At 36.0% G+C, this 26393-nt stretch overlaps 1 protein-coding gene across 2 annotated transcripts in view; it reads right to left on the bottom strand.

The window, feature by feature from the left end:
• Positions 1-297: 297 nt before the first annotated feature.
• Positions 298-26393, bottom strand: part of DPYD (dihydropyrimidine dehydrogenase) — an 824864-nt gene continuing 798768 nt past the window's right edge. For both annotated transcript variants that reach the window (XM_081305920.1, XM_081305921.1), the window contains 3 exons: positions 21443-21586; positions 4839-4979; positions 298-1649 (listed from right to left, as the gene is read on the bottom strand). In XM_081305920.1, coding sequence (XP_081162046.1) covers positions 1479-1649; positions 4839-4979; positions 21443-21586 — 456 coding nt within the window. In that variant the 3' untranslated portion in view covers positions 298-1478. The remainder of the gene's footprint in view (positions 1650-4838; positions 4980-21442; positions 21587-26393) is intronic.

Here is a 26393-nt window from a genome sequence, read left to right as displayed (position 1 = left end):
GCATTGTGACTTGGAACAGGTTACTTAGACTGTATAACCATGTCCTCATTCATTTGGGAAATGGTAGTACCTAAGTTTGCTCCCTCTGAAGGATGCATTTGGGCACAGTAGAACTGAATTAGAGAAAGAGGGTAAGGGGGATAGGGAGGGAAACATTGAAGGGCTATTCTTCACCACCCTTATTAGATATGAACTGGCCTTATACATACATTTGGATGGATTCATTGTAGAACTAACCGAAACCTGTTGACATAAGGTTGCATTAGTAAAAGAGGCAACAAAAGAGCATATCTGAAATACTTTATAAAATTTTATTTGATATTATTCAATCATACAGATTTCTATATCTTGCATTTGCCATAAAAATATGCCACAGATCGTTACTTTCTGATTTACTACTTATACATTCATATTAAAATGTGCTATAAAGGAGAGAAAGTGAATTTATGTAATGCTACTTATTGATTATGAAAATAGAGAAATAGAAAAATATTATTTATTAATATCAGAAAATATAAATTTCTTTTTTATTCTATGGATTGAAATTAAACATAAATGGTAAAATAGAAAGTAGTCAAACTGGTTTTGCAAATGACATACACATTATCAATACTATATTTTTCATTCTTGAATAATGAAGCACATGACTCAGCTGTGTGTAGTTTGGGCTTTGTTTGAACATTAATTGCTATAATCATAAAGGTTACTATTAAAAGCAGATAGAGCAGATCTGTGCACAGTAAAAGAGTGGCATTAACCAGAGCGCCATCGTAACATCTTATTTCATTAGGAACATAGTTTAAATATTTAAAGGAGAATGTCATGTGGTCCACTGGTGAGCAGTTTGGACACCTGTCTCAGGCATGAGTGGTAAATATTCTCACTTTTGGCACCTAGCACCCCAAAGAAGCTATGAGAGCAAGGGGGCCTTCATAAAGTTCTATTAACTCTCTTTTAGACTTTCTTTTCCTGCCATGGTAAATAATTATTTGACTTTCTTCATTTGTACTCTATGGTACTAATTACATTTTCTGAGAAGCAGTATTAAAAATGAAAGGTAATTTTTAATTACAAAAATGTTTCATCAGAAACATTTTCTTGTATGTTAAAGTGTGCTTTGTTCCAGAATACTTAATTTCTCTTACAATTAGAAATCAAAGATGGAGCACAGCACAGGGCTATTTGGAAATTATCACAGTAATTGCCATGAAAAAGTTAATTTTTCACAATAGACAACTGACAGTGAACATCCAATTAACTGCTACACAGTTATTTAATAGCTATCCTCAGAAAAGAATTATTCTATTTTATGATCATTAATTGGTCACTGGAATTAGACATTTTTTTAATATAGAAATTTAGTTAGAAGTTGTATATATATTTTAATTGGGAAAGAAGTGAACGCAATGATTACAATTTTAAAAGATAAGCATATGTAGGTGACATTGAAGTTCACAGCAACTGTTTTGCAAATCGCCTTAACACACAGGCTTCACAGCTAAGGGTAAGCCTCTCTGTGGTTCATAAGGTGTTGTCCTGGAAACCATTTTGATGCAGTCGATAATAGGGCAGACACTGAGACAGAGAGTGCAGCCTGTACACTTGTCAGTAATCGTGGGCAGGTGGGTTTCCGGATCAAACTGTATAGCCTATAAACAGAAATAAAGACTATTAATGCTACTGCCACCAGAGTCAAGAATGCCCCCATCTTATCATCAACATTTTTCTCCACTGCAATGGAGCTATACTCAGAGAAAGCAGGGCCAGCACCACTGTAGTGCAACTATAGCAACAGCTGAACTGACAGAGGAGGAAAAAAGAGAGAGAAACAAAATCCTTTTAAATTAGAAACAGAATGTTCAAAATTCCTTAGAGGTATTTTCCTTCTCTGTGTGAGGGAATATTTCATAACACAGTAATTCTCTAGTTTTCTTTGTTCTGAGCAGAGCTCAGGTCTTGCTCATCTAACCAGGACAGGGTGTCTTTCACCTGAGGATGTTGGGGGGTGTTTTCACACGTTCTCCTTTTCCTCCTCACATTTTCCTTCTTGACAGTGCAAGGTGTTACTGTCACGTGGGGTCAAGAATGTGCCTGTTTGGATTTCAAATCATGCATGTAGTTTTTATAAGAAAACAGTTTTAAAAAAAACTAGCTTTGTGATTTGAGAATTTTCAAGCTACTTCTAGGCATTGTCCCCCATCAAGGGGACAAATCATTGAATGGAGAGCCAGGATAACTGGTGTCCCACCCTGACCCTGACAGTCCTCAGTTACAAGAACTAGGGCTAGGGCTCAAGCTCAGAAAACTACTTGGGATTTCTAGAAATTGGATAACTTCTTTTTTTTTTTTTTCCTTTTTCTTTCAATCCAGGATAAACAATAAAAATACCCAATGTGAAATGAGGCTTGAGAGTTTTTGTAGCGTATGATGATTTCCCTGCCGGAAACCATTTCAACAGTGGGAACAATATGGGAGTCCTCTGGGGAAGGCACAGTCCAGGAAGGACTGTGTGGGGGCAGGTGGCTGGGGCAGAGGGGAATTAGGGACCTGATGTGCAGTCTCACTTGCAGAACAAATTCAGTGTTCACTCAGTCTGTGTACTAATTTGGAGTGACTAGGTAGGGGCTGAGGGTAATTATGTGGGACAGTAAGTATCCCTGCAACCACTTACCCCTGAGGCCAGGTCTGCAAATCTTATATTTTCAAATAATTTTGTGATTGTGATTTTTCTCCCTGTCTCATGTTTGTGTTATAATCCAATTTAAGACACATAGTCATCTCTTGATATTGGGGATTGATTCCAGGGCACCCTGTGAATACCAAAATCTGTGGCTTTTCAAGTCCCTTATATAAAGTGGCATAATATTTGCATATAGCCTACACTTATCCCTCCCATTTCTATACCACTGTAGTACCTAATACAATGTAAATGCTATGTACCTCATTATTGCTGTATTCTGTAGGTAATATTGGGGAGGAAAAAAGTTTATACAGGTTTAACACATATGCAATTTTTCCCTCAATACTTTTGATATGAGGCTTGTTGAGTCATGGATGTGGAGCCTGTGGCTATGGAGAGTCAACTGCAATATTTTGTTGTTCCTTAAAAAGTTCACACTCAAATGATATTACATGTAACCATATTTTCCCCTATTTCCATTGTAAATCATGATATTGTTAATATGCAATTGGTTTGATTTATATTTGAATCATAACTATAGCTATAACAAATAATAAGATAATTTGTCCACATAAATTGTTGTTATACTTTGTAAAACACTTCAGATTACTGATTAGGTAGGTAAAAGTGATTTTTCTACCTTATGTACCTTATGCATGTATTTTATAAGCAGCAAATCAATGATAAAAATGATAAAAACTTATGCTAGAAAACTTTATACTTTGAAAACTTGCAAAAATACAAAATTTCAGATTCAACTGAAGTTTTAATTTATATTCAACTTTACATTCAACTAAAAGTTTAAATTTTCTATTTTTTAATCTTTTGAGAGAAAAGAGTCAAAGAAGCACTTTCCAAATTTTTCTAACATATAATTGTGATATTTTTTTCATTAATAGGAGACTTATTACTAAAGTTGCTTAAGACTAGAATTCCAGGGTAGTATTATATGCTAAGATTTAAGGTATTACAACCATGATGCTATCTATGATAGTTCTAGGACTTTACTTTTTGAAGATGGGGCATTTTATTATTTATCTAGAAAACTCCATTCATCATTTCTTAAAAATCATTTTATTTTATTTCTCTATATCTTTTAAAAATTAATAGAAATAATATAATTCAAAGTTTTTACCAATTTTAGTAGGTTAGTAGTTTTGAACAAATTTTAAAATTTGCTTTCTCCAAACTCCATATATTAAAAACATTCTTTCACTTTCACAATAAGTCAGGCCCTTGAAGAAAAAACTTACATTTAAAGCCATTGTTATTATAATTTTTATTCATTTCTAAAATTCAATTAGTTCAAAATCATAATTGTGTCATGCTCTGTCAAAAACAGAAGTTTATAAATGCATAGGAGATAAATGAAGACATAAATCAAAAGTTAAGGAGACGTTCATAGGACATGTTTTCAAGAGGACAACCCACCCCAAAGAAGCTGAATACCCAGTTGAATATCCAGTTTGTCTGTCTTTCTCTCTCTCTCTCTCTCTCTCTCTCTTTCTTTTTTTTTAACTACAGTACACTCTTTGCTGAGGAACAAGGACCCGAGAAGGAACCATGGCTCCCTTGATGTGGTAAAGATTACATTCTGTATACTTTACCAGGTACAAAGAATTCCTGGGACCAACCTTCACAACTGGTGGTTGAAAGTGCTTTTCCTTTGTTACTGTAGTATAAATGCTCTCAGTATTGAGTGGAAGAGAATTATCTTTAGGCAGAAGGAATCAAGCCCTTTCAGGGTAATGGCAATGAATGGAGGTTCTTCTGTCTTCTCTTAGTATCAAAACATAGACTTTACTCATGTCCATCATTTTCTGTGAGTTTCTTTTCAGCTGGATTTCTCCCTCCAATTTTATGGATGATAAAATGACATTAAAAATAATACTGTGCGCTAAAGAGTGGCATAGTTAGTATAAGTTATTATTTTTCTTAAAAAAAAAAGAACTATGCTACAAGGCTGAAAAGACAGAAAGATGTGCCTTTGCAGAGGAGCAATACTTGGCACATCTGGTTTGTCCTGCACACTTAGGAACAGAAGATACTTTTCTCCCTGACCCTAGCCCCTACTTCCTTATAAACAAGAAAAATAAAAAATAAAAAATACAGCAGAAGAAACATGCTTCATAGCATCTTATTCCAGCAGGATTCTTACCTGGTAGCCAGAGTCATTACAGGTCATGTAGCATTTACCACAGTTGATACACATTTCTTCATCGATCATAGCCACAACCTGCTCTGTGATGCTCAGTTCACCGTATGCTCCAAGGTACTGCAGTGCTCTTCCGATTACCTCCTAAAAGACAGACAACGGATTACTCAGTGCTTGTTTTAAAACATTTCCATGTAATGACTATATCAGTCCAAATTTCCATGTTTTTATATAATGTATTGCAAAAATACAAAACTTCAGATTCAATTGAAGTTTTAATTTTACATTCAACCTTACATTCAACTAAAGTTTAAATTTTCTATTTTTTAATCTTTAAAAAAATAGATTGCAATGAGACTTTAGGTATTACAGTGCTTAGATGAGGACTCCATAATTGTGGCTTACATATTTCTGAAAGATGGGCAATATGCATGTCAACTTTAGAAATAAAAGACAATTAATTACATTCAGTAAGTTTTCTACTGGATAACCTAAGACAGAATTTCAGAAAGCAGGAAGGGGAGATGATACATTTTCATGTTGTTGGTGCTTGCTTTTTCTCAGATTTGGATGTTGAAAGTAATGAGAGATGTTAAAAGGTAATATACTAGAAAATTTTAGATTTCTAGGAATGCAGGGAATAAAAGTCCAAATTCTATATATTTATATCACCATAACTGAATGCTAGATTTTCATTTAGAAAAAATTTCTTTGAGAGCACGCTCACCTGTCGTGTTAGAAGAATATATTGCATTATTTAAAAATTATAATGTATGCTAATTCATTAGATTGATCCAATAGTTAAATTAAATGCTCTTTTACTTTAAAGAACTGAAATTTCTTCATTCACTGCTGAAGATCTTTCATGCAGTTACACATTGCTTTGTTCTCCATATTAATTGGAAGTATGCTTAATATGTGAAGCACAGAGGATGTTTCATCAACAATAAGAAACACTTTGTTTCACAAAACAAAACAGAATAATGTAACAATGTTTGTCAAATTAGTATGCTGTCAAGATTTTTCTGCTTTTGTGTTTTAACTTTTAAAATAAGACTCTTTTGTTTGAATTCAAGGTCCATGTTGAAGGAGGTTTGACTCTCACTTAATGCCATCGTTCTATATTCTCTTTGGTATTTTATTTTCTGCACTTCTTTTTGCGACCTTGGTTACCCTTCTTTACTTTATTTTCTACTTGAGCTCTAAATGACAATATGCTCATTACCATGAGCTTTCGAACTGAGACTAAGTTTACATTATTTATACAGTTCATTTGTGTACTCTCAAGTTGTAAGATGATAGAAAAAGTTTCAATACTGTCTTGCCTACTTTCTTTTCAATGTGTTGAGGTTGCCATTTCAACTATACTGCAGTCTGTTTGTAGGTGGGCGCTTGAGGTCCAAGACAATATGGCCATTCTGAATCACTCTCACAAGCTCAAGGTCCACATTTGTCAGCTACATGATGAGCCTTCTCTCTCAACACTGGTAGTGCAAATTCACCACTAACTAAACCTGTCATTAGGAACTTAAAACTAGATCTTCCTACAGATTTCCTAGTTTTTGAACACCATTAGGAATTTTCTAGTCATGCAGAAGCTTAGAATTTCAATTATATTTTACTCAAATGTCTCCCTTCTAATATCTCCTTTGTTGTCACACCCTTGGAGTTCAGGATCTACCATACCTTTTGCATTCTCTGTCTCTTCACATCTTTAAACATTACTCATTAGCTTCCAATCATTTCTAATGGGGTTGTAAGAATCTACCTGGTAAGTGCCCTCCTCATATTCTTCCTTTCTCACTCCTCCCTATGCAATGCTGCCATCTTAATCATGGTTGCAAAGGTGCACACTAAATTTCTCACTATCTTGCTCAAGCATTTGCTGAATTGAGTCCAGACTTACCAGGCTGGCATTTTAAGATTCCTACCAAGTTGTCTTTTTCTGTGTAGTTTCTCTCTTCCAAACACCATTTACTTTAGCTACACTGTATGCATCTGGGGAACATATGACTCATCTAATTTTATGTGTAATCCTCTATGCAAAATACCTTTTCTTCTTATCTCCTCTTTGAAAAATCCCATATGTATTGCAAACTATTGTGGTTTAGATATGAAGTATCCCCCCAAAGCTCATGTGGGAGACAATGCAAGAATGTTAAGAAGTGAACTGATTAGTTTATGAAAGTTGTGACCCCATTAGTGGATTAATCCACTAATGGATTAACTGGGGATAACTGTAGGGAGTTAGCATGTGGCTGAAGGAAATCAGTCACTAGACATGACTTTGGGGTTTATATTTTGTCCTGGTGAGTAGAGCTCTCTTTGTTTCCTGGTTGCCATGTCGTGAGCTATCATACCCTTCTGCCATGTTCTACGTCACCTTGGGCCTAGAGCTCTGGAGTCAGCTAACTGTGGACTGAAACAATGAGAAAAAATAAACTTTTCTTCCTCCAGGTTGTCCCTGTGGGTCATTTCATCACAGTGAGGAAAACCTGACTAACAGAAATTTCCTCAGTTGTGACTATTTCATGAGAGGTTTCTCAATTCTTCCTTCTCTTTTCCTAACTAAATGTTAAAATGTGATCTTTCTCCCTCTCCTTCTTCCTCTCCCTTCCCCATCACCTACCTACCTTCCTTTTTCCTTTGCTCTCTCTGTCTCAACCTCTTTCCCACCCTTCCTTCATTTCCTCTCTTTTTTTTTCTAACGTTCAATGAGATTTTATGTTTTAGTGAAGCTCATGATAATAGAGCACTTTTGAATCTTTACTGTTTTTCAGGCCAGTGCCATAATTTCTAAACATTTTCTCAGTTAAAGTTCATGAATTTTATGGAGAGTGAGGTGACTGTGATTTAAGATATAAAATTAAGTAAATGATAAAGCAGGGATTCACACCAGTGCTGCCTGACTTCAAATACCATGATCATAAGCATTCCGATAGGTGACACGTTTGTTATTCTCCATTTAGTGAGTGTTCATGTTATAGATTTTCCAAGGCTAGCTTCCTGGGTTGCAATCTTTTAGTGGGCTTTATTTTTGTATTAGGTGATGTATCTTGCTTTTGTAGAGCATTGAAATGTAATGGGTACTCAAATATTGAAATACATTTATCTTTTGTATATCTATGGGCTAAACAGAGAGTAGGCACATAGGTGGGGTAGTAGTTATTTTATTGAACATTTATATTTATATGAGATTTTCACATACAAAAGAGGCAAGGAATCTGAACATGTTTAATATTTTCTAAAAATATTTTAAGATAGCCAATGTATGAGGTTGCTATCACTATTTAAAGCGATATTTAAAAGACTATTTACCTGTTATAGAAAATATTTTTTTCGATCAAGTAAATAAATCAATGAAAACAGTTGTTTTACTCAATCAGATCATGATGACTGAAATCACCACTAAATATACAAAAGATGATTTATCAGGAAACTCCTGGATAGTCATCAAGCTTTAGAGATTTTTCAAAATAAACAATATAGATACCTATGAGATCTCATTGTAGGAGGCAAGTCCATATTCTGTGCATATTAAATATGCCTTTTATTCTGTATTAGATATTTGCTGCTGTAATTTAAGAACAGCATTGTTTAATGTGAAACCGAATGATACAAGGTCTTTAGGTCCTTTAGAAGTTCTTAGCACATGGTATCAAAAAAATCATTCTTGTTTATTATAGTTCTTTAAGAAAATGTTATTTATTTATTTAAATCTGAAAGTGGATAAAAACTATTTTAAATCATTTTTGGAAGGAGTATGAAAGAAAAAAATATCATTTTGTATGGCTGAAAATGTGGACATTTGTTGAAATCCCAAAGCCTCCCAGTATACTGCCAGCTTATGAATACCCTTGAGTACACGTCTTGGAATTTGGAGATTACAGAAAGATGCATATAATCAGGAAAGCACACATGGCTAGTAGGGTCCCTCTTGGATACACATCTGCAGAGATTAGGGAGCCTACACTCATTATTCCATAGAGGGTGTGAAGACACAAAGGTTGTGCAGTCTGTTATAGCTGTTCCTGATTAGTGGAACTGTTTATGTGTGGATATGTACGAGGAGAAAGTGATGCTAAATACTTGAAATTAAAGATGTGTTATTTGAATACAGGTGTTCATAGAGTTAGCATTATAAAGGAGAATGGATTTCCAGAATCTTCTCTATAAATTAATTCTTTGTTCAGGATATTTAAATGATTTTTTTTAACTATTAATCAGTCAGTACATCTGCTTGATATAAAGTTTAGGACCAAAGAGTGAAGAACTAGAGGGACTTGACCCCATTCCTGATGTTTCCGGCTTTCTCCATAGGATTTATATAAATGTATTCATTTTTTACCTTTCTGAAAACACAGTTGAAGTATTTTTAAAGGCATGCTAACTATTCTATTTCAAATCTTCCCATTTGATTAGCATACTTTCTAAAATTCCCATAAACATGTGCTCTTCGAAGGCCAGAACCAAGGACAGCATACTGTGGGCAATTGCTGTAACTTCTAACCTAAAGAGACCCATTGTTTAAATTATTTGGGTGTTTAGCTGGCATGGTGGCCCACACCTTTATTCAGAGGCTGAGAAGGAAGAATCACAAGATCAGGGCCAGCCTGGACAACTTGGTGAGACACTTGTCTCAAAAAAATAAAATATTTAAACCAGCAAAAAGTAAACTATTTCTTGTTTAATTACATAACCATTTCTTTACCTTTACCATTATAAGTGTCACATGTTCTTATCTTTTTTACCATGTTTTCTCTTTGCCAAATAAACCCATCCAAATAGGAAATAAGACAATTTACTTATCTTACTGAATTTACTCTCACAGAATTTATGCTGATTCTTAATAACTTCTTCCTTTATTAATGCTCTTAAGGAAAAAGTTTAATGATCTTTGTAGAATTCTTTTGGGATTAAATCTCAAGCTCCCTGATCTACTCCTATATTTTCTCCACTCCATCATCCCTCCCACATCCACCTTTGACTTTTTAAAAATCCTGGAGCAACATTTATTTTTCAGCAGCGTGGTACTGTAATCACATACACAAGGACTTTCAAAAACACAGCCTGCAGCTCCTTCTTGATATCCCACTTCATGCCTTTCACTGGGGAGGCAGGGAAGAGGCTGCACACTTAGAAAGGAGAGGCTGACTCTGCCTTTAGAATGCTGGTAACTGGGGATTCAGTTGAAAACACTGAGATGAGAGGACAGAGGCAGATTATGATCTAGAAAATGAGGTAGAAGCTTGACCAAGAAATAGGACAGAAGCACATAAATGTGGGGAGAGAGGGTGGTGTGGGCAGGAGCATTAGTGAGAAAGAAGTTTCAGTGCAGATCCTGGCCTTGACCCTGACATTCTTTCTATGTGGGGGTGGGCTCAAGCTTCAAAATAGCAGGCTCTGGCAGGATGCTTTGGGTTTAAATTGATTTAATGAAGCTAAGTGTATTTTTATGATATCTGTGTCTATCTTTGGCTCTAACTCTCAAATAGGCTTTCCTGGCCCTTTTCAGTTCAAAGAACATTCTGTACAAGGATGCTGAGGAAGATAATAGGAATGGAAAAGTCCTTCTCTCTCATTGTAATTTAACAATATAGCATCTGTTCTAAGTAGTGGGTGCATTTTTTTTGTCTTAATAGACAAAAATAAAATTTCTATTTTTCCTCATATTTCCTCCAAACTCAATTCACTTGACGCTTTAGCACTTCTGTCCCATCCTCGAATCTCAAGGCCATGATTTTGAATTCATGCTTGGTAATGTGATATCATTGTTTTTTTTTTTTTTTTTTGCATAACCATTGAGTACTGAGTTATCTAAATATTTTATGTTTTTTTCTTACTCTTTGGGCAACAGTGAGGATGTCATCAAATTTTAATGGACATCTTCTCTTTTATCTGGATCCATCTTCAGGTTAGAGTTGTTGACTGTGGGCTTATGAACTTTCAGCCTTGAAGTTCCAGAAACTAGATTTTCTACATGAGGGACACTTGTCTACATAAGTGCAATTTCCCTTCCTTGGTCTTATAAACTTTAAGGTAACATGGGATGGTTACTTTCCTTCCAAATTCCTTTTTCTACCATTTCCCCTAGATTCTTCTAAGGAGCCAGCAATCAGCCAGTGCAGCCAGAGTCCTCATGTCTCTCTCTCTCTCTCTCTCTCTCTCTCTCTCTCTCTCTCTCTCTCTTTCTCATGAAATTAAATTTCCAGAAAAAAAAGGCTATTCAATAATTTTTTCAGATGTTTTGCTTTCAATGGAGTGGAATTCTCATCTGAAGTCTATAAAGGCTTATGTGGCTCTTCTATCTTGCCTGTCCATATTAACCATCTGTTTACGAGGTCTCTGATGATAGTCCCAGGACAACATTTCTGTTTTTCTTTCATTTCACTTTCCTGCAGCTGCTTCCTCCATACTTCACTCCCGGGTTTATGTAGTTCCATGTCTGCGTTCATCTTTTTGACGTACACCTCCCTGCCCCGCCCCCTTCCATGAGACCTACTTATAATAAGTAACATATACCTTTCCCTTGCCATATTCCTGTGAGGAATCACATCTCAACACTTCCTCCAAAGATTTAAGAGATCATTTTGACCAAATTCTGTTACATTTTTAAAGTTCAGTTTGGTAAATTGTCATCTGCTATTGGTTGGAATACAGACAACTGAGAATATGAATGCTGCCCCCAGCTCATTTCTCTAGTATCTTCTGAAAATTGCTGGGCGAGTCTTCCACTATTTTTCTTTCCACGCCATCCCCTTTATGCTCCATAGTATCTAATATGGTCTTACAGTTTGATCTGAGTACTTTCCTCCTTCCTTTCACAATTCAATTGAAATAATAAAGCACTCGATCAGGCTGACTGGTCTCCTGCCAACACTGTCCTGCCCGTCTTATGAGATGCAGTCCATCTCTTAGGAGAAGCAGCAGGAAGAAGAGATGAAAACATCACTAGTGCCCCTAAACCATTCATTTTCCTACCCAGAAATTTGAAGACTTTAGAGATACATCCTTGGCTTCATAAAGAGATTGAGAATTCATTCTCATATATATCAACAGAAGTGGAAAGCATTCGAGGGACTTTATAAGTCTTGGCAGACTCTCAAGTCTGTGTTATATGCTGCCTGGGAATAAAGCACGTTTCTTATTTAGCTGGGCCAAATGTGTTCACTGTCGCTTCAGCTGTCTTAGGAGGGGACGCTGGTCCTTCCTGAAGGAGGCACTCCCTGCTTTCTTTTCTCTAGCACAGGTGCACCTGTGGGATATGTCCTCGGTAGAAGGACCCTTTATCCTCATTGCAGGAGGCTAGTCCCAGTTTTCTTTTGTCTTATATTCCCCCTGCAGCCTTCCAACACTGGTTCTTCTATCTTTTCCTTCTTCAGAATCTTTTTCTTTCTGTTTCCTTTACAGACTCAGTAGCTTCAGAACACAGTAACAAGAATGACACACGCTATGTCATTATGAAATGGAAACCAAGAAATGAAGGAGAGAAGGAGGAAACTACTTGGATGCCAGGCTGCCCTCTGGGCCTCGATCATTCCCTCGGTAGGATTGAGGGCCCCTGAGGCCAGTTTCTAGCTTCCAGGGAACAAGGAGAAGCAGAATGGCCTGGTGCAAGGACCTTGGGTTCTCAAGGACCCTAGTTATCATGTGGCTTTGGGAATAAGCCCCCTTGATATTCCTGCTGGAATTATTAGTGGTTTCCTGGTTTGCACCCTTGCTCTTTTATACTGTGTTAAGGCCGATCAAGTTAACTGAGTCGCATTCTTCATTATCACTTCTCTGCTCTGTCTGTTCTCTGAATTCCTGTGAACAAAAGAATAAGTTTGCCATTTTGACACCACTGCCTCCTTGATCCATGGATTGTGCATGGATTTAAGGTCCCGTGGCTGCATGTTATTACAAGAATGTTTGAACATATGATTTGAAAACATGTTGATTTGATTGAAATGCCACCACCCCCCTGGCCACCACCACCACGTGAAAGACAGGATAGGATAGTGCTTAAAATGGTCCAGGTTCTAGAGTTAGATTCAGAAGTAAATCTTGTCTTTGATATCTTCCTAGCTGTGTGACCTTGGGCAAGTTATTTAACCTCTCTGTTTGTCAATTGCTTAATCAGTAAAATAGAAATAAAACAAGTATCTCATAGGGTTATTGTAAGGCTTACATAAGCTAATTTACAAGCACATAGCAGTGCTTGAAACCTCATAAGAACTCAATAAATATTAGCTTTTATTATTAATTCTCTGCTTAATTAACACTAATTTATTAAACTCCGTTTTAAATATCACCATCTCTGTGAAGCTTTCCACAATTACCCGAGGCAGAACTAATCCCTTTCACTCCTGTGTTTTCCCAGAGCATTTTGTACATATTTGATTGAACTGTAAATAATTTTTAACATGTGTCTTTCTCCCTTGCTAGACTATGTGCTCCATCAGGATAGATTCCTTTCTTTTTAAAATTCATGCTGTATTTCTAGTTTCTAGCACCATTCCTGGGTTGCAGGGAGTGCATAATAAATAAATGTTAGTGGTACATCTCCACGGTGATCACAAAAATCCCTGAGCTTGGACCATGCCTGGTGTACCTTTGGGGTCTCCCACCATCCACGGTCCTCAGCACCCCACTGGCCACATAACCAATACTCAATAAATACTCGCTGATATTGAAATTGCCTGCCTCTGAGGCAATAGACCATTAAATCATATTGGAGGCATTTGAAAGCAAAATAGAACAAAAGGTAAGCTCTATTGAGCATGGCTGGCTTAAAAATATCATCACTTTTATAACCGGGGAAGATGGGGTAGCTTAAAAACTTGAACATGTGGCTCCAAAGCTTGTTCAGACAAGAGGAGAAGGGCTTAGTGAACTTCCTGGGCTACTGGGGCTGTCTCTGTAGCAGGTGGGGAATAATATACTGTGGTAGCTGAGAGGGAAAACAGCCTTATATGGAGCTTAAACCAGAAAAACCCAGTATGGAGGAGGGAAGAAAGAAGCAAGCAGATGGGTGGATGGAGAAAGCATTAAACATGAACAGAAGCATCCCAGGCCCTCTAGGAGAAAGGCAGGAGGAGACACTGTGGGGAGAACACAAGAGGGATCCTGAAGCCCCAGGAGGAAATACGTGTGGTGCCTGGGTGTCTGCTGGGAAAAATAACAATGGGGAGACAAGAAGCAAGGTCTGAGGCACAAGCAGAAAGAAAGACCCTTCCAGGAGTGTGGCTGTTAATTTCAATGGGACTTGAACAACCCCACGGTCACATCATCCAGATGGGTCTGAAGTAATGGGTGAAGGGCAGGGGACTTGTACAAACAGGACAAGAAGCATGGCTGCTTCCATTTGAACAGAACTGCCCTGTACACGATGTATCCACACACTCCCTTTCATATAAAACAATGCCGTCCAGGCCTCTGACTTTATCTCCCACTTATTCGCCTTCCTGCCAATCTCTTGCCTGGATTGTCACAATAGCCTTCTCACTGGTCTCCCTGTTTCTGTCCTTGCCTGTCTTGGCTCTTGTATCCACACTGCAGCCAGAGAGATCCCTTGCAAAAATGAGGCATCCTTTACATTCTCTGTTTCAAAAAGCCTGAATGGTTTCCTGCTAAGGGCTGTTTCCTGTTTCATGTGTTCACATTTTCTGTTCCATCTGCATGGACGCTCTTCCCCCAGATGTCCACTTCATCCGTCCCCTACTTTACCAGGTGTGGACTTAAGTGCCCTTGAAGCAGGCAAGGGCTCCTGACCAGCCTCTCTAGGGATTTCTGTTTTCCTAATCCTGCTGATTTTCACTCCAACACTTGTCACCATCTGGCATATTGTGTGTTCACTTTCTTATTCATCACTGTCTGTTCCTGACTACTGAAATGCAAGCCCCACATAGCAAGGGTGTTGCTCACTGCTGGATTGCCAGTACCAGTGACTGTGCTGGAACTCAGTGGTGGGCTTGATGAAGCTATAGTGAGAGGTGGGAATCTCCCTGACTGCACGAGGGACAACAATATGAAACACAATACTCCTTGATAGAAAAACTGGTGCTTTCTGACCCTGTGGACCAGGTCCTCCTTCTTAAGACTTTCTTTTCTTTCTTCTCCTTTTTTTTTTTAACTCTATGCCATCATCTGGTTACACTTCTATGATCATTTTTTTTTCTTATTTCTTCCCCAGACATCATTATCTCCTCATAGGGGATTAGGCTAAGTGACAAATAAGAAAATATATCTGAAGATTCTCTCTCATGTCTGGCACACAGTAGGCTGTTGAAATGTCAGTTCGTTCTCTTTGTGTCTTCCAGCATACACCCACAACTTTCTTTTGAGTTTGTCAATTTCAATATCCACAAATCTAAAATTTTTATCCCCCACCGAAAAACTCCATTAAACTCAAAGGCACGAAGAACAAAACCCTGAGGTATTATGTTTTCTTTATCTCAGTGGAACCATAAGGAATCTAGTCCTGATAATCCTCTTAGTCTTAACTAAGTTAGTCCCTCTTCCTTCAATATGAATCCGAAATCTTGGGGGAAGAATGAATAAGACTTTCAATTTCATCTGCCTCTACCACCACGTGCTCACCAAATGCAATACCATACCGCAATTTCCAACTTGGTTGACCTCCAGAGCCACATGTATTCCCATCATTCTTGAGTCCATTTTAATGGACAGAATGAAAACACCTGGTCACTTAACTTGCTATCCCCTGTAACCTGTCCCTTCCTACGTTATAACTAAGACAAAGAAACAACTATTTAGGACATATTAGGTGCAAGCTAAAAGCACTCCAAACATTGTCTGATTTGTAATCCTATGAGGCAGATCTTTTATTATCTCCATTTCACAGATGAGGTAACTGAGCTCTACTAAATGACAATGCCATAGTTTGAACACAGGCAGTGAGACCGAGTAGTCCTGGGCTTGATTTAGGAAACTCTTTACCATAAATGTAATCTGCTAAAACCTTACAAACTTCTCTTTGTATTTTAATGAAGAAAATAGTTTCTTAAGACTTTTTTCCTGATCACTTTCTTTAAATATGAGTATTTCACAGATAAAATAAATCCAAATTTAGTTTAGTCCCTCTTTGCTATGCTTTGAATGTGTCCCTCAAATGTTGTTCACATGCTGGGAATTTAGCTCCTTAAATTAAAATTAAATTTAACTCCTTAATTGAACACATTTTGAGGTTAATGTCATTTGGAGGTGGGCCCTTCAGGAGGTAATTAGGACTAGGTGAGGTCATAAGAGTGGGCTCCCTGACAGCCTTAATATCTTTATAAGAAGGCAAAGAGAGACCCAAGCTAGCAGGCTTGCTGACTTTCCATGTGATGCCTCCACCATGTTAGGATGCAAGAAGAAGGCCCTCACCAGATGCAGAGCAGATGTTGGTGCCAGGCTCTTGAACTTCACAGCCTCCAGCATAGTAAGCCAAAAACTTCTAGTATTTATAAATTACCCGGCCTCAGATATTTTGTTACAGCAACAGAAAACACATTAAAAACACACCACTTATGCCAAATGGCTTAAGGTTATGTCTGGACTCCATTCCTGTTCTAGTTGTCAGGATACAGTATCTTTAATCTCACCCCTTCTGGCAGCTTCAGCTGTTGTCTGCTGGCATATAAACACCCACAAGCCTAGATTATTGTCATATATACAAACCAAACTTTACCTGACTCTCTTTCCTCTTCTCATCATTGTCTTCTGGTCTTTCTCAAGTTAAGAAAGTATTCCACACACGGTCATTACTTCTCAGCCTCTCTTCAATCTTCAGTTTACCACCTACCTCCTAGTTCTACTTTTCACTATTTTACTGAAGCTGCTTTCTAAGCCAGAGTATGCTAAAATATGATGGGTCTAAAGGTTACGCTAAGGAGTTTATCTTAAGACCTTGGCTATGACAGGAAAAAATTTAAGTAATGTAAAACAACCAGAACTTAATTTAAAAATAAATGCTTTATAAATGTTGGAGGAAGGGTGGTCTAGAAGACCATGGATGATCCAAGTCTTAAGCACAGAAAGACATGCAAGCTGGGGAACTCTTGCACCATCATTATAGTAAAACTTGAGAAGAGTCACAGAGGAAGATCCACAGAGAGAAGGAAGTGGAGGGATGGACACAGACCCCAGCACCATGGACTCCCCCATCCTCTCCTACTCTCCCAACCTGCTTCTCCTTCTGTCCCAGGAGGCTACAGGGTGTGTCTCTTCTCCTCAGGGTCCACCTCCTCCTGCCTTGTCTATCTAGTCAATATGAAGAAGCAAACAGACTTCTAGAACATATTTTAAAGGGAAGAGTCTCACAGTACCAGAAGCACTTTTGTGTTTTTCAAGTGTTGGAGTAGTTAGGTCTTGGTTGAAAATACCATAGTGTGTTTTAGCCCAGGATTCTGGATTTCATTGGAAAGTTTTATTTGTAAAGTTTTAATTGATCTATTTATTATTGAACAAAGAATTAATAGTAGCATAAAACTTTTTTTAATAGAAATTGACTATTCTTATTAGAACCTTTATCTAATTGATTTTTGATTCACCCTTGAAAAATTTAAGCAAATTTTTAGAAACTGAAAATTTTTAAAAAATCACAGCAAATGATGCAAAAAAAAAAAAAATAAAGCAAGTGATGCAAATTATTACACTTTTTTGTCATTAAATCAAAATTTGGGAGGTGAAAGGGGTCACTTTAAAATGAAACTACTGAAGTCCTGGAATCATTATCTGTGTATTTTGGGAAAAATTAACTTATAACCATTAATTAATACCTTAGAGCAATAAATTAGAGATTAATTAAGTGGTCAAATATAAATGTTAAAATTTTGAAAGAAATAGGGTAAATATTTATTCAATATTATTGTAGAAAAGGCTATACTCAGCAAATCAATAAAGAATTAAAAAAGATAAGATTCTACTGGAAATTATTATAAAATTTATAAAATTAAGACTTATTTGCACAGATATAAAATTACCATGATACAAATTATGAGACAAATGATAATCTTAGAAAATATATTTGAAACATTTTACAAAGTGCTGTGATTTTTAAAAATACAACAAGTCCATAAAATTTTATAAGATAACTATTTCAACAGAAAATTGTTCAAAGCACAAAAGAAAAAATGATCAAAATATACATAAAAGTATGTCAAGCTACCAGTATGTAGATATTCAAAATTCTAAAAAATATATATTTTGACCTTTATATCAGTTAATAATAAGTTTGTTGCTAATGAAATGTCCCTTACATATTTGAAATGAATGTAAATTTTCACACCCTTCCTGGAAAATAATTTGAGGATATCTTATAAAAAGCCCTAATATTACTACTTATAATATGATAATATAATTTATTATTATATCATAATACACATAATATAATATTATGATATTATAATTTATTATATTATAATATTATGATTACTTTTAAGAAAACAATCATAAGTCTACAAAAATTTCTGTAGAATGATAGTTATAATAGTATTTTTTGTATCAATTCTGGAAATAATCCACATGTTCCACAATGTTTATTTAAAAATTAACAATAATATATTGATTTATGAAATAAAGTTATGTAAAAAGAGAAGCAGTATATACCTGTGATTTTTATGTTAAATAGTTAAGAGTAGGAGAATCAATATTGTTTGTTTTAAAACATTACACTTAGGTATAGGAAAAAGATTAGAAGTTTATAAATCTAAATTTTAATTGTGGTTAAGTTTAGATGGATGATGGTGATTTTATGTTAATCTTTATGCTTCTAATATGAAAACAAAAGCAAATAAAAGACTGAAAGGAGGAAAGGAAAGAGATTTCCTGTTCAATGGTTTAATTTTACAAGTCTCTTGTTAGATAACCAGTTCAAATCAAGTGACTAGTAGTATAACTGCCGCAAAACCCACTTGTCCCAATCCTCACTAGTGTTCTTCCTCTAAAGGCTAAACCAGAGAAAAAACACAGGCCATCCTCCACTCTACACAAAGGTTTATAGAAAGCAAGATGAAGGGAGCATTTGTTATAGTAAATTTAATTCCTCATTTTCCAAGAAGTTAACTGCACTTACAAAAAATCAAAAATGTCCCACCCCAGGGCTGGGGATGTGGCTCAGGTGGTAGCACGCTCACCTGGCATGCGTGCGGCCCGGGTTCGATCCTCAGCACCACATACAAACAAAGATGTTGTGTCCGCCGAAAACTAAAAAGCAAATATTAAAAACTCTCTCTCTAACTCTCTCCTCTCTCACTCTCTCTTTAAAAAAAAAAAAAAAAAAATGTCCCACCCCAGAAAACTCCAGCATGGTTGGCTGCTCTTTTGTTTTCTGACAAGGCACACCATCTGTCCTGAACTGGCAACAGGTGGGATGGATATGGACACTCGGGAGAGGGCCAAGGTCATAGAACATGCACCGAGCACAGGAAACCTGCCACAGCTGCCACTTCATCTGCGGGCACGATGTGGTCCTAGGCACTGAAGCATGGTGTTCACCATGTCCTGAGGCCCGTGTGGCACGTAACACCAAGGATACTTCACTCAAGTAACCTCTAAGTTGAGACAGCCCAGGAGAAGAAGGTGAACCTGAACCATATCTAAGAAGAATCTCTCTCTCTCCTTGACACTTTTAAACAGCTTCATTTGCTTTCCTGACTTCTCATTTTTTTAAAAAATTCTTCTGTGTTTGACTTTGGGTTTTTTTGGGGGGTGGGGCAGGGAAGGATATGATCTATCAGCTTTCATTCAACCACAGGAGGTTTTCTGTTTGTTCTGTTTCTGTTTTACTTCTGGGTTATCAACAGATTCCTTTAAGTGTGAGGGGAATGGAAAAGGTCAAAAATTGTTAATAGTCAATTAGTACTTCTTTTATTTCAAACATAAATAATATCTTCCTTTTGAAATAGGTATTTCAAAAGTGTTCCTAGATGTGGAAATCTTAAATTTCAATCAAATAAAATAAGAAGAGTGACAGCTGTGAGAATTTCCACCAAACCCCAAGTCCTGCAGCATGTGATGGCCTGTAGTATGTGGTCTTCTGTTCTCATTGTTCTGTTCGTCCTTTTCATAGTACACAACTAACAGGAACAGCTCAAGAGACTAGTTGGGGTGATTATACTGCCAGAAGTTCCCAAGTGTTCACTTTACTTGGAATTATGGCATTGAAATATGGTAGCTTGTGGACAACTTCCCTTTTTACTTTCAGCACTCTGCATTGCTTCAATTTTGCAACATCAAACCTAACCTCTACCATTTCTAGCACAGGATCCATTCTCCCCCATACATGGAGGGAACTTTTAAGGCACCTTGCTTCCACTGGACTCTCAGGAAAAATGAGTATGAATGAGGTCTGCTTGAGAGCACCAAGGGCGAGCTCTGCAGCTAGAAACATAGCTATCAGCAAATCCAGAAGAATCAACTTCCTTCACTGAGGACCTCATTTTAGTGATGGTGGCTTAGGACAGAATACTGTCCAATGACACCCTTTCTTCGCTATAACTGTTTTAATGAATGCCATCTTGGAGGAGGCAAGACTTGTGGGTGTGACTCCCAGAGAACAGCTGAGGGATTCCATGGTGATGTGACAGTTTTGTATCTTGACTGTGGTTGTGGATACATAAATTTAAGTATGTGACAAAATTACACAGAACTCTCTCTCTCTCTCTCTCTCTCTCTCTCTCTCTCTCTCTCTCTCTCTCTTCTCTCTCTCTCTCTCGCAAAGTAAAGTGGAGAAACCTGAATAGGGTTGGTGGTTTATATCAGGGTCAACCCACTAGTTGTGATATCAAACCCCCACTGCAAAATGGGGGCAGGGAGCTAAATGAGGGGTACCTGAGACCTCTCTGCATTATTTATTACAACTGATTGTGAACCTACATTTCTCTTAAAATCAAAAGTTTAATGCAAAAATCAGGAAAGGTAACATACGCACACCATTCTGTCTTCATGGTAATTTTTGTTTTACCCAGACAATAATCTCTGAGACCCAAATCAATGTACAGGTTTTCCTGAGGCTAAACCAGAGAAAATGTTTCCAAAATATAAATTACCATATGGATATTGATGTTACATACTGATAATTTAGCTGTTTTGCATGACTAGTAAGAGATTTCTTGGTGTTTCTTGATGTTAAAATTACTGTGGGTTACAGTAATTTTTTTTTACATTTTTTTTTTAATTTTTAACATTTTATTTTTTAGTTTTTGGCGGATACAACATCTTTGTCTGTATGTGGTGCTGAGGATTGAACCCGGGCCGCATGCATGCCAAGCGAGCGCGCTACCGCTTGAGCCACATCCCCAGCCCGGGGTTACAGTAATTTTAATTGACTGTGAGAAGACAATTGACATTAAAATTTCCTGACAGGTTTAATACATACAAAAATTTCCACTGAACACATACCCGACTGTGCTGTAAAAAAGTACAAAACATGCAAATAAAAGTATTAAATATATAAATAAAAAATGTCATTCTATAATTTAAATATTTTCACTACAGGCAAAATCTTAAAAACTTTCAGAATACTTTTAAAACATTAGTGGTACATTTAAGGAGGAAATAAACATTTAAATCATATTTAAACGGTAAGATAGACATACTTATATATTTGGTTTAAGTTTTACCTTGATGGTAGGTATAGGCCTTTTGGGTATAAAACATTTTCTCTCAAGTGGTGAGAAAGCTGTGTTTTGCTCTTTCTGTCTAATCTTGTTCTCTGCTATGATTTTCTTACGCTTCTCAAGAAAAGGTCCAAAGCTTGGCAGTTTCTAAAGGGAAACATGAAATTAAAAGCACGTTAGGCCATGTGTTGGTTTACACTTCTAATTCCAGCTCTTCAGGAGGCTGAAGCAGGAAGATTACAAGTCCAAGGGCAGTAAGACCCTGTCTTAAAATAAAAAATTTTAAAAGGGCTGGGGATGTAGCTCAGTGGTGAAGTACTTGGCCTTAGGCTTAATTCTCAGTATTAAAAAACAAAACAAAAAAAAGCAATATGGAAGATAAAAATGAATGAATATAAACATACACATATGAAGAAACAATTTTATTCTTGGAGATGGTTTCATGTCTACTGTAACAAGGACTACTAGTCTTCTAGGTATTAGATTCATTAGTTATTAAAAGAACACAAAATAACAATATCTTTACCAATATTTATGTGTTAGACACAAATGTTAATTAAAATGCATTTCTAAATGGAATAAAGTTCACAATGGCAAACCAAATCCATTCACTTAAAACAATAGCTATTAGTTAAATCATTTGTTTGGTTTGTATAGACAGAAGGCGAAACCTATTGATGGGTTTTTCCCGCTCATCAGGTTTTTCACACGATATAGACACAGTGTAGTTCCTGATAAATGTTTTTGTCAATAGCAAAGGTACCGTGCCAAAGTTCTAATCTGTATCTCTATTTTATTGTGTTCAAATTCTTACACATTTCTTTAAAGACTGTAACTAATGCCGATTGCAATTTACTGGAATAGCTGAAGAACAAAATGATAAAAATATTGACTTCTCTGTACAGAAAATAAATGTTATTTTGAGTAAAAGAAGTAAAAATAAAAATGAAAAGCAGAGGATATATCATGGTCCTTAAACAAACTCCATCAGTATTCAAAATCACATCACAGCTTTAAATCTCAAGGTTATTCAATTGTACTTTACAAAGTTCATTTAGAAAGATACCTGGGCGTCATGGAAAAATGCTAAGTGGTTTCAAGTTAACACGAAAATGCCCTCATACCATTCATTATCCCACAATTATCTCCTCTTCACTTTGTCCTTCCCCTCCTTTAGAACCTTTGATCTTCACTTTTACTGACACATACGGCTGGTGATAGACACCACTGAATTCCAAATGTTTCCTGTCAGGCTGTAACCTGGAAATGCTAGGTCTCTTTTAAAAGACTGCAAAAACACTCTTGTTCCTGCAGAATAAAGCCCATTTATCTAGCTGATGGAGGTTTGGAAAACTACAACACTCCAAGGTCATCCTGATCTCTGACCTAGCAAGTACTTTGGTGAAAAAAAAATCACACTTGTTTCAAAATGCTGGCCTCCACTTGCCAGGCTGAATACTGCCCCAGGAAAATGAGTTCTCCAGTCCTCTAGAGATCTCAGTAGAGTAGGTAAACTAAACTTAAACCATGTTCCAATCAAGGTAAACTGCAACTGTATTTTTGTATTAGCAAAGAACATATTTATGTGGAAACATCAAAACTTGTTACTTCTATCATCAATTCACCCTAATTATGTCAACAAGTCATGAAAATGGAAACAATGTTCTGAATACCAAATTAATTTATATACAATTAGATTAGAAATGTGTACTTTGTCTCTATCCTTTAATAATGTTTTCATAAATTATAATATTTTATGGATGCAGTAATATGAAATAATATGATGTAGAGGGAGAGTATTTTGTTTCTACTTTATCATAAAATAAGTGCTACTGACATGTTAAAAGCATAAAATAAATCCTCAATACTTATTCCATGTTAGTCACTTGAATATAGAAATGATAACACTTGTTTGAAATGTCTTCTTATGAAATTACTTTTCCCTGGGCAGGAGAGGTGTTAGGGATTGTGCCTTGTGCTGAAGAAATGTTTCCTTGTGTGTTTAGACAACATCTCATGTCCACATGATATAAGTCCTGCCAGAATGTCACTCTCTCCACCTTTTTCTTACACATAACCTTATTTTCTTGAAGATTATCAAGTCACATACATTATAACCCTATTTTCTTGAAGATTATCAAGAATAGTTAAGTGTTTAAACACATGACCTCTGGTTCTAGCAGATCCTCATGTTAATAAGTCCCCTTATGAACCATTATCTTGTTTTCCTGATAGGGCCATAGTTCACTTAACAACATCTAATTCCACCTGAATTTGCAAAAGCTGTTCCAAAGAAATATTTCTTGGAACTTTTGGATCCATCTTCTTTACACATATATTAGGCTTATTATTTATCCAAATGGAGAGAAACAATATTGTTAAATATAAACCTTTATTTCAAATTATTATAAAAACAGTGATGATGATGATGACAAGTATTTGAAAATCCCTTGATGTTGAATGGAAAACAGCCAGGACAATCTCTAACATCTTAATATATTCTGCAATTATTTGCACTAGTTGACCATATTTGTCATATATAAATTATACTATGCAGTCTTGCATTGGCTAACAGTGCTATGATTCTAAGGTACTAACCTTTAATAATCAGTCCTAAGAAGAGGCTCCAAGTTTAATTCCTACTGGAATTTCTTTGAACATTAATTAGAAGAATCAAAGAAATAAAAGAATGCTGTGGCCCAATTTTTCTTTTAAGTTGAAAGCACACATACACAAAATATTGATTGCTTTCTCAACCTTCCACCATACATCTCCAAATCAAACTGGGTTCATGTTTAATTGCTCACTGCCATGTGGAGATTCCAGAGGCTAAGGGCTATCTTCCAAAACATCAAGACTTCCATAGGCATTTTGCATGACTCATTAGTATGAAAAATTAAACAGTTTAAAAAATTTGTGTGCAATGATGTAGTAGTAGGATTTAGGGGTACTAATTTTTTTTAAAGTTAAAATTTCCAAAAATGTAGAAAATCAATTAATTTCTCTAGCAAAGGATCACTTTTCTGCATGCTATATTTAGGCATGTTCTGATCTTGCCAAAACAAATGAACAAACAAAACCCAAAGCCAAATAAAGCTAAGAAAGAGCAAGGATAAACGCATAGTTGGCCACTGTGTATGTGTGCAATCTGTGATGATTAATAAAGCATTTAGTTCAAATCTCTGCCTGAACATACAGTTAATTGATTTCCCATTGAAGGAGGAGAACCAGCAGGGTCTGACAGAGGCAGCAGCAGGAGTTTTTCCTCTTCATTCATTATTTTCTTACAGAAAAAGTCGTAGCCTGCGGTAACTCAAAGCATGAGGTTTTGAGCGTCATGCTATATTTCTTAAACAAAGGAAAAAGTTCTTTAGGACTATCAAAAGCTGCTTTGTAACTGATGAACTGAACAAAGCTCAGAAATGGTGTGATTTTGTTTCAATAGTTTCTCCAGAGATTCATCATTGATGAATTTGTTCTCACCAGAAAAGCTAAATCCTACTCATTTAAAGATAACAGTATCTCACGCTAAAACTGTCTCCATCCAGATATAAAAAGCATTACATTGCCGATAGAAAAGTGACAACATAATGAATCAACAATGATACCTTAAGCCAGCAAAGCTTTAAGGTAAAGAAGTTTATTTGGATTATAATTTATTCATGGATCAATCTAAAGGTAATTGAGCATATTATGAAGTAGGAAAGGGTTCTTGTTTCTAATAGAAGCAGGCACTGGTATCATCCAGTTTAAATTGCATAATTTTTATGAGAATGGCAGCAAGTTGGCTAATAGCAGTAGTCTATAGTACTGTAATGGATCAGCTCTATTTCCTTAATCATGCTCTTATCTGATTCGAAACAATAACAGCAAGAAAAGTACTTACTTTGATATCTAAGTGGTAATAGAAGATAAAAGGATTTCAGGATATGTATATATGTAATATGTAAATATATTATATTTGAACATTTATATATGTATGTATATAATATATATATATATATATATAGAGAGAGAGAGAGAGAGAGAAAGAGAGAGAGAGATTATAAACCTGAACAGTCCATCAACCTATCTTCTTTATATGCATGTTTTTGAACATATATACACTGATAGATTGAATGTTAAGATAGATACAAAGAATATATTTTGCAATATTTAAAAATTGGTCTTTTTTTTCAAAAGATATGGTTACATTATTATTTATCAGTCTTTTGAAATTTTTTTCAACAAATACAATATCAAATGACTCTTCTGGCCAGGAATTGTTTTGTGCTACATTAAATAAAAGCTAAATAATTTCCATATGGTATGTGTAAGTTATCATTGTGATTAATTTTATAAATTTCTCTTGCTATTCAGCAAGGGCAAGTGTCAACTTGAATTATATATCAAGTATACCCAGTTATTGTACTTATCTCAAAGCATGATATAGTAAGCTTTTTGGAAAACTGCTTGAACTCAAATTAGTATCCAACAATTGGACAGAAAAACTAAGAAAATAAATCTTCAAAGAGCTAATCTTAAAAAAAAAAACTCAATAAAGTGATTTGAGTCACTTTTGGATATATAAAATTTAAAAAATGTGGGGGCAGTATGGTACAATGGCTGGGATCACAGGTTCTGAATCTGTGTAAAATAGGTTAAATGAAGTAATCTGCATAATGTTCTGTGTGCTGAGTGTGCCTCAGTGCCACATGGTAGGTGGGTACGAGAAGTCCCTTTTGTGTGTTTTCTGTATTCAGTTACTTCATCCCTCTGCCCATTCATAAAGGTAATCAGTTTCTTACATTTGACTCTGATTTTTACATCAAAATCAGATTTAGCATGGTTTAGATTCAGAAACTAAGATTTTTCTCATGTGTACAAGGCAAATAGTGTTTAATCACTGATATAAGTAAGTAAACTTTCATGACACTGTGATATTTGGGCAAGGGAAAACAGTAAGGCACACGGA

This window comes from Spermophilus citellus (assembly GCF_964194105.1).
Source record: "Spermophilus citellus genome assembly, chromosome: 9".
Lineage (NCBI taxonomy): Eukaryota > Metazoa > Chordata > Mammalia > Rodentia > Sciuridae > Spermophilus > Spermophilus citellus.
The sequence above is the reverse complement of the archived record's forward strand: the minus strand, read 5'-3'. Positions and strand labels throughout refer to the sequence as shown.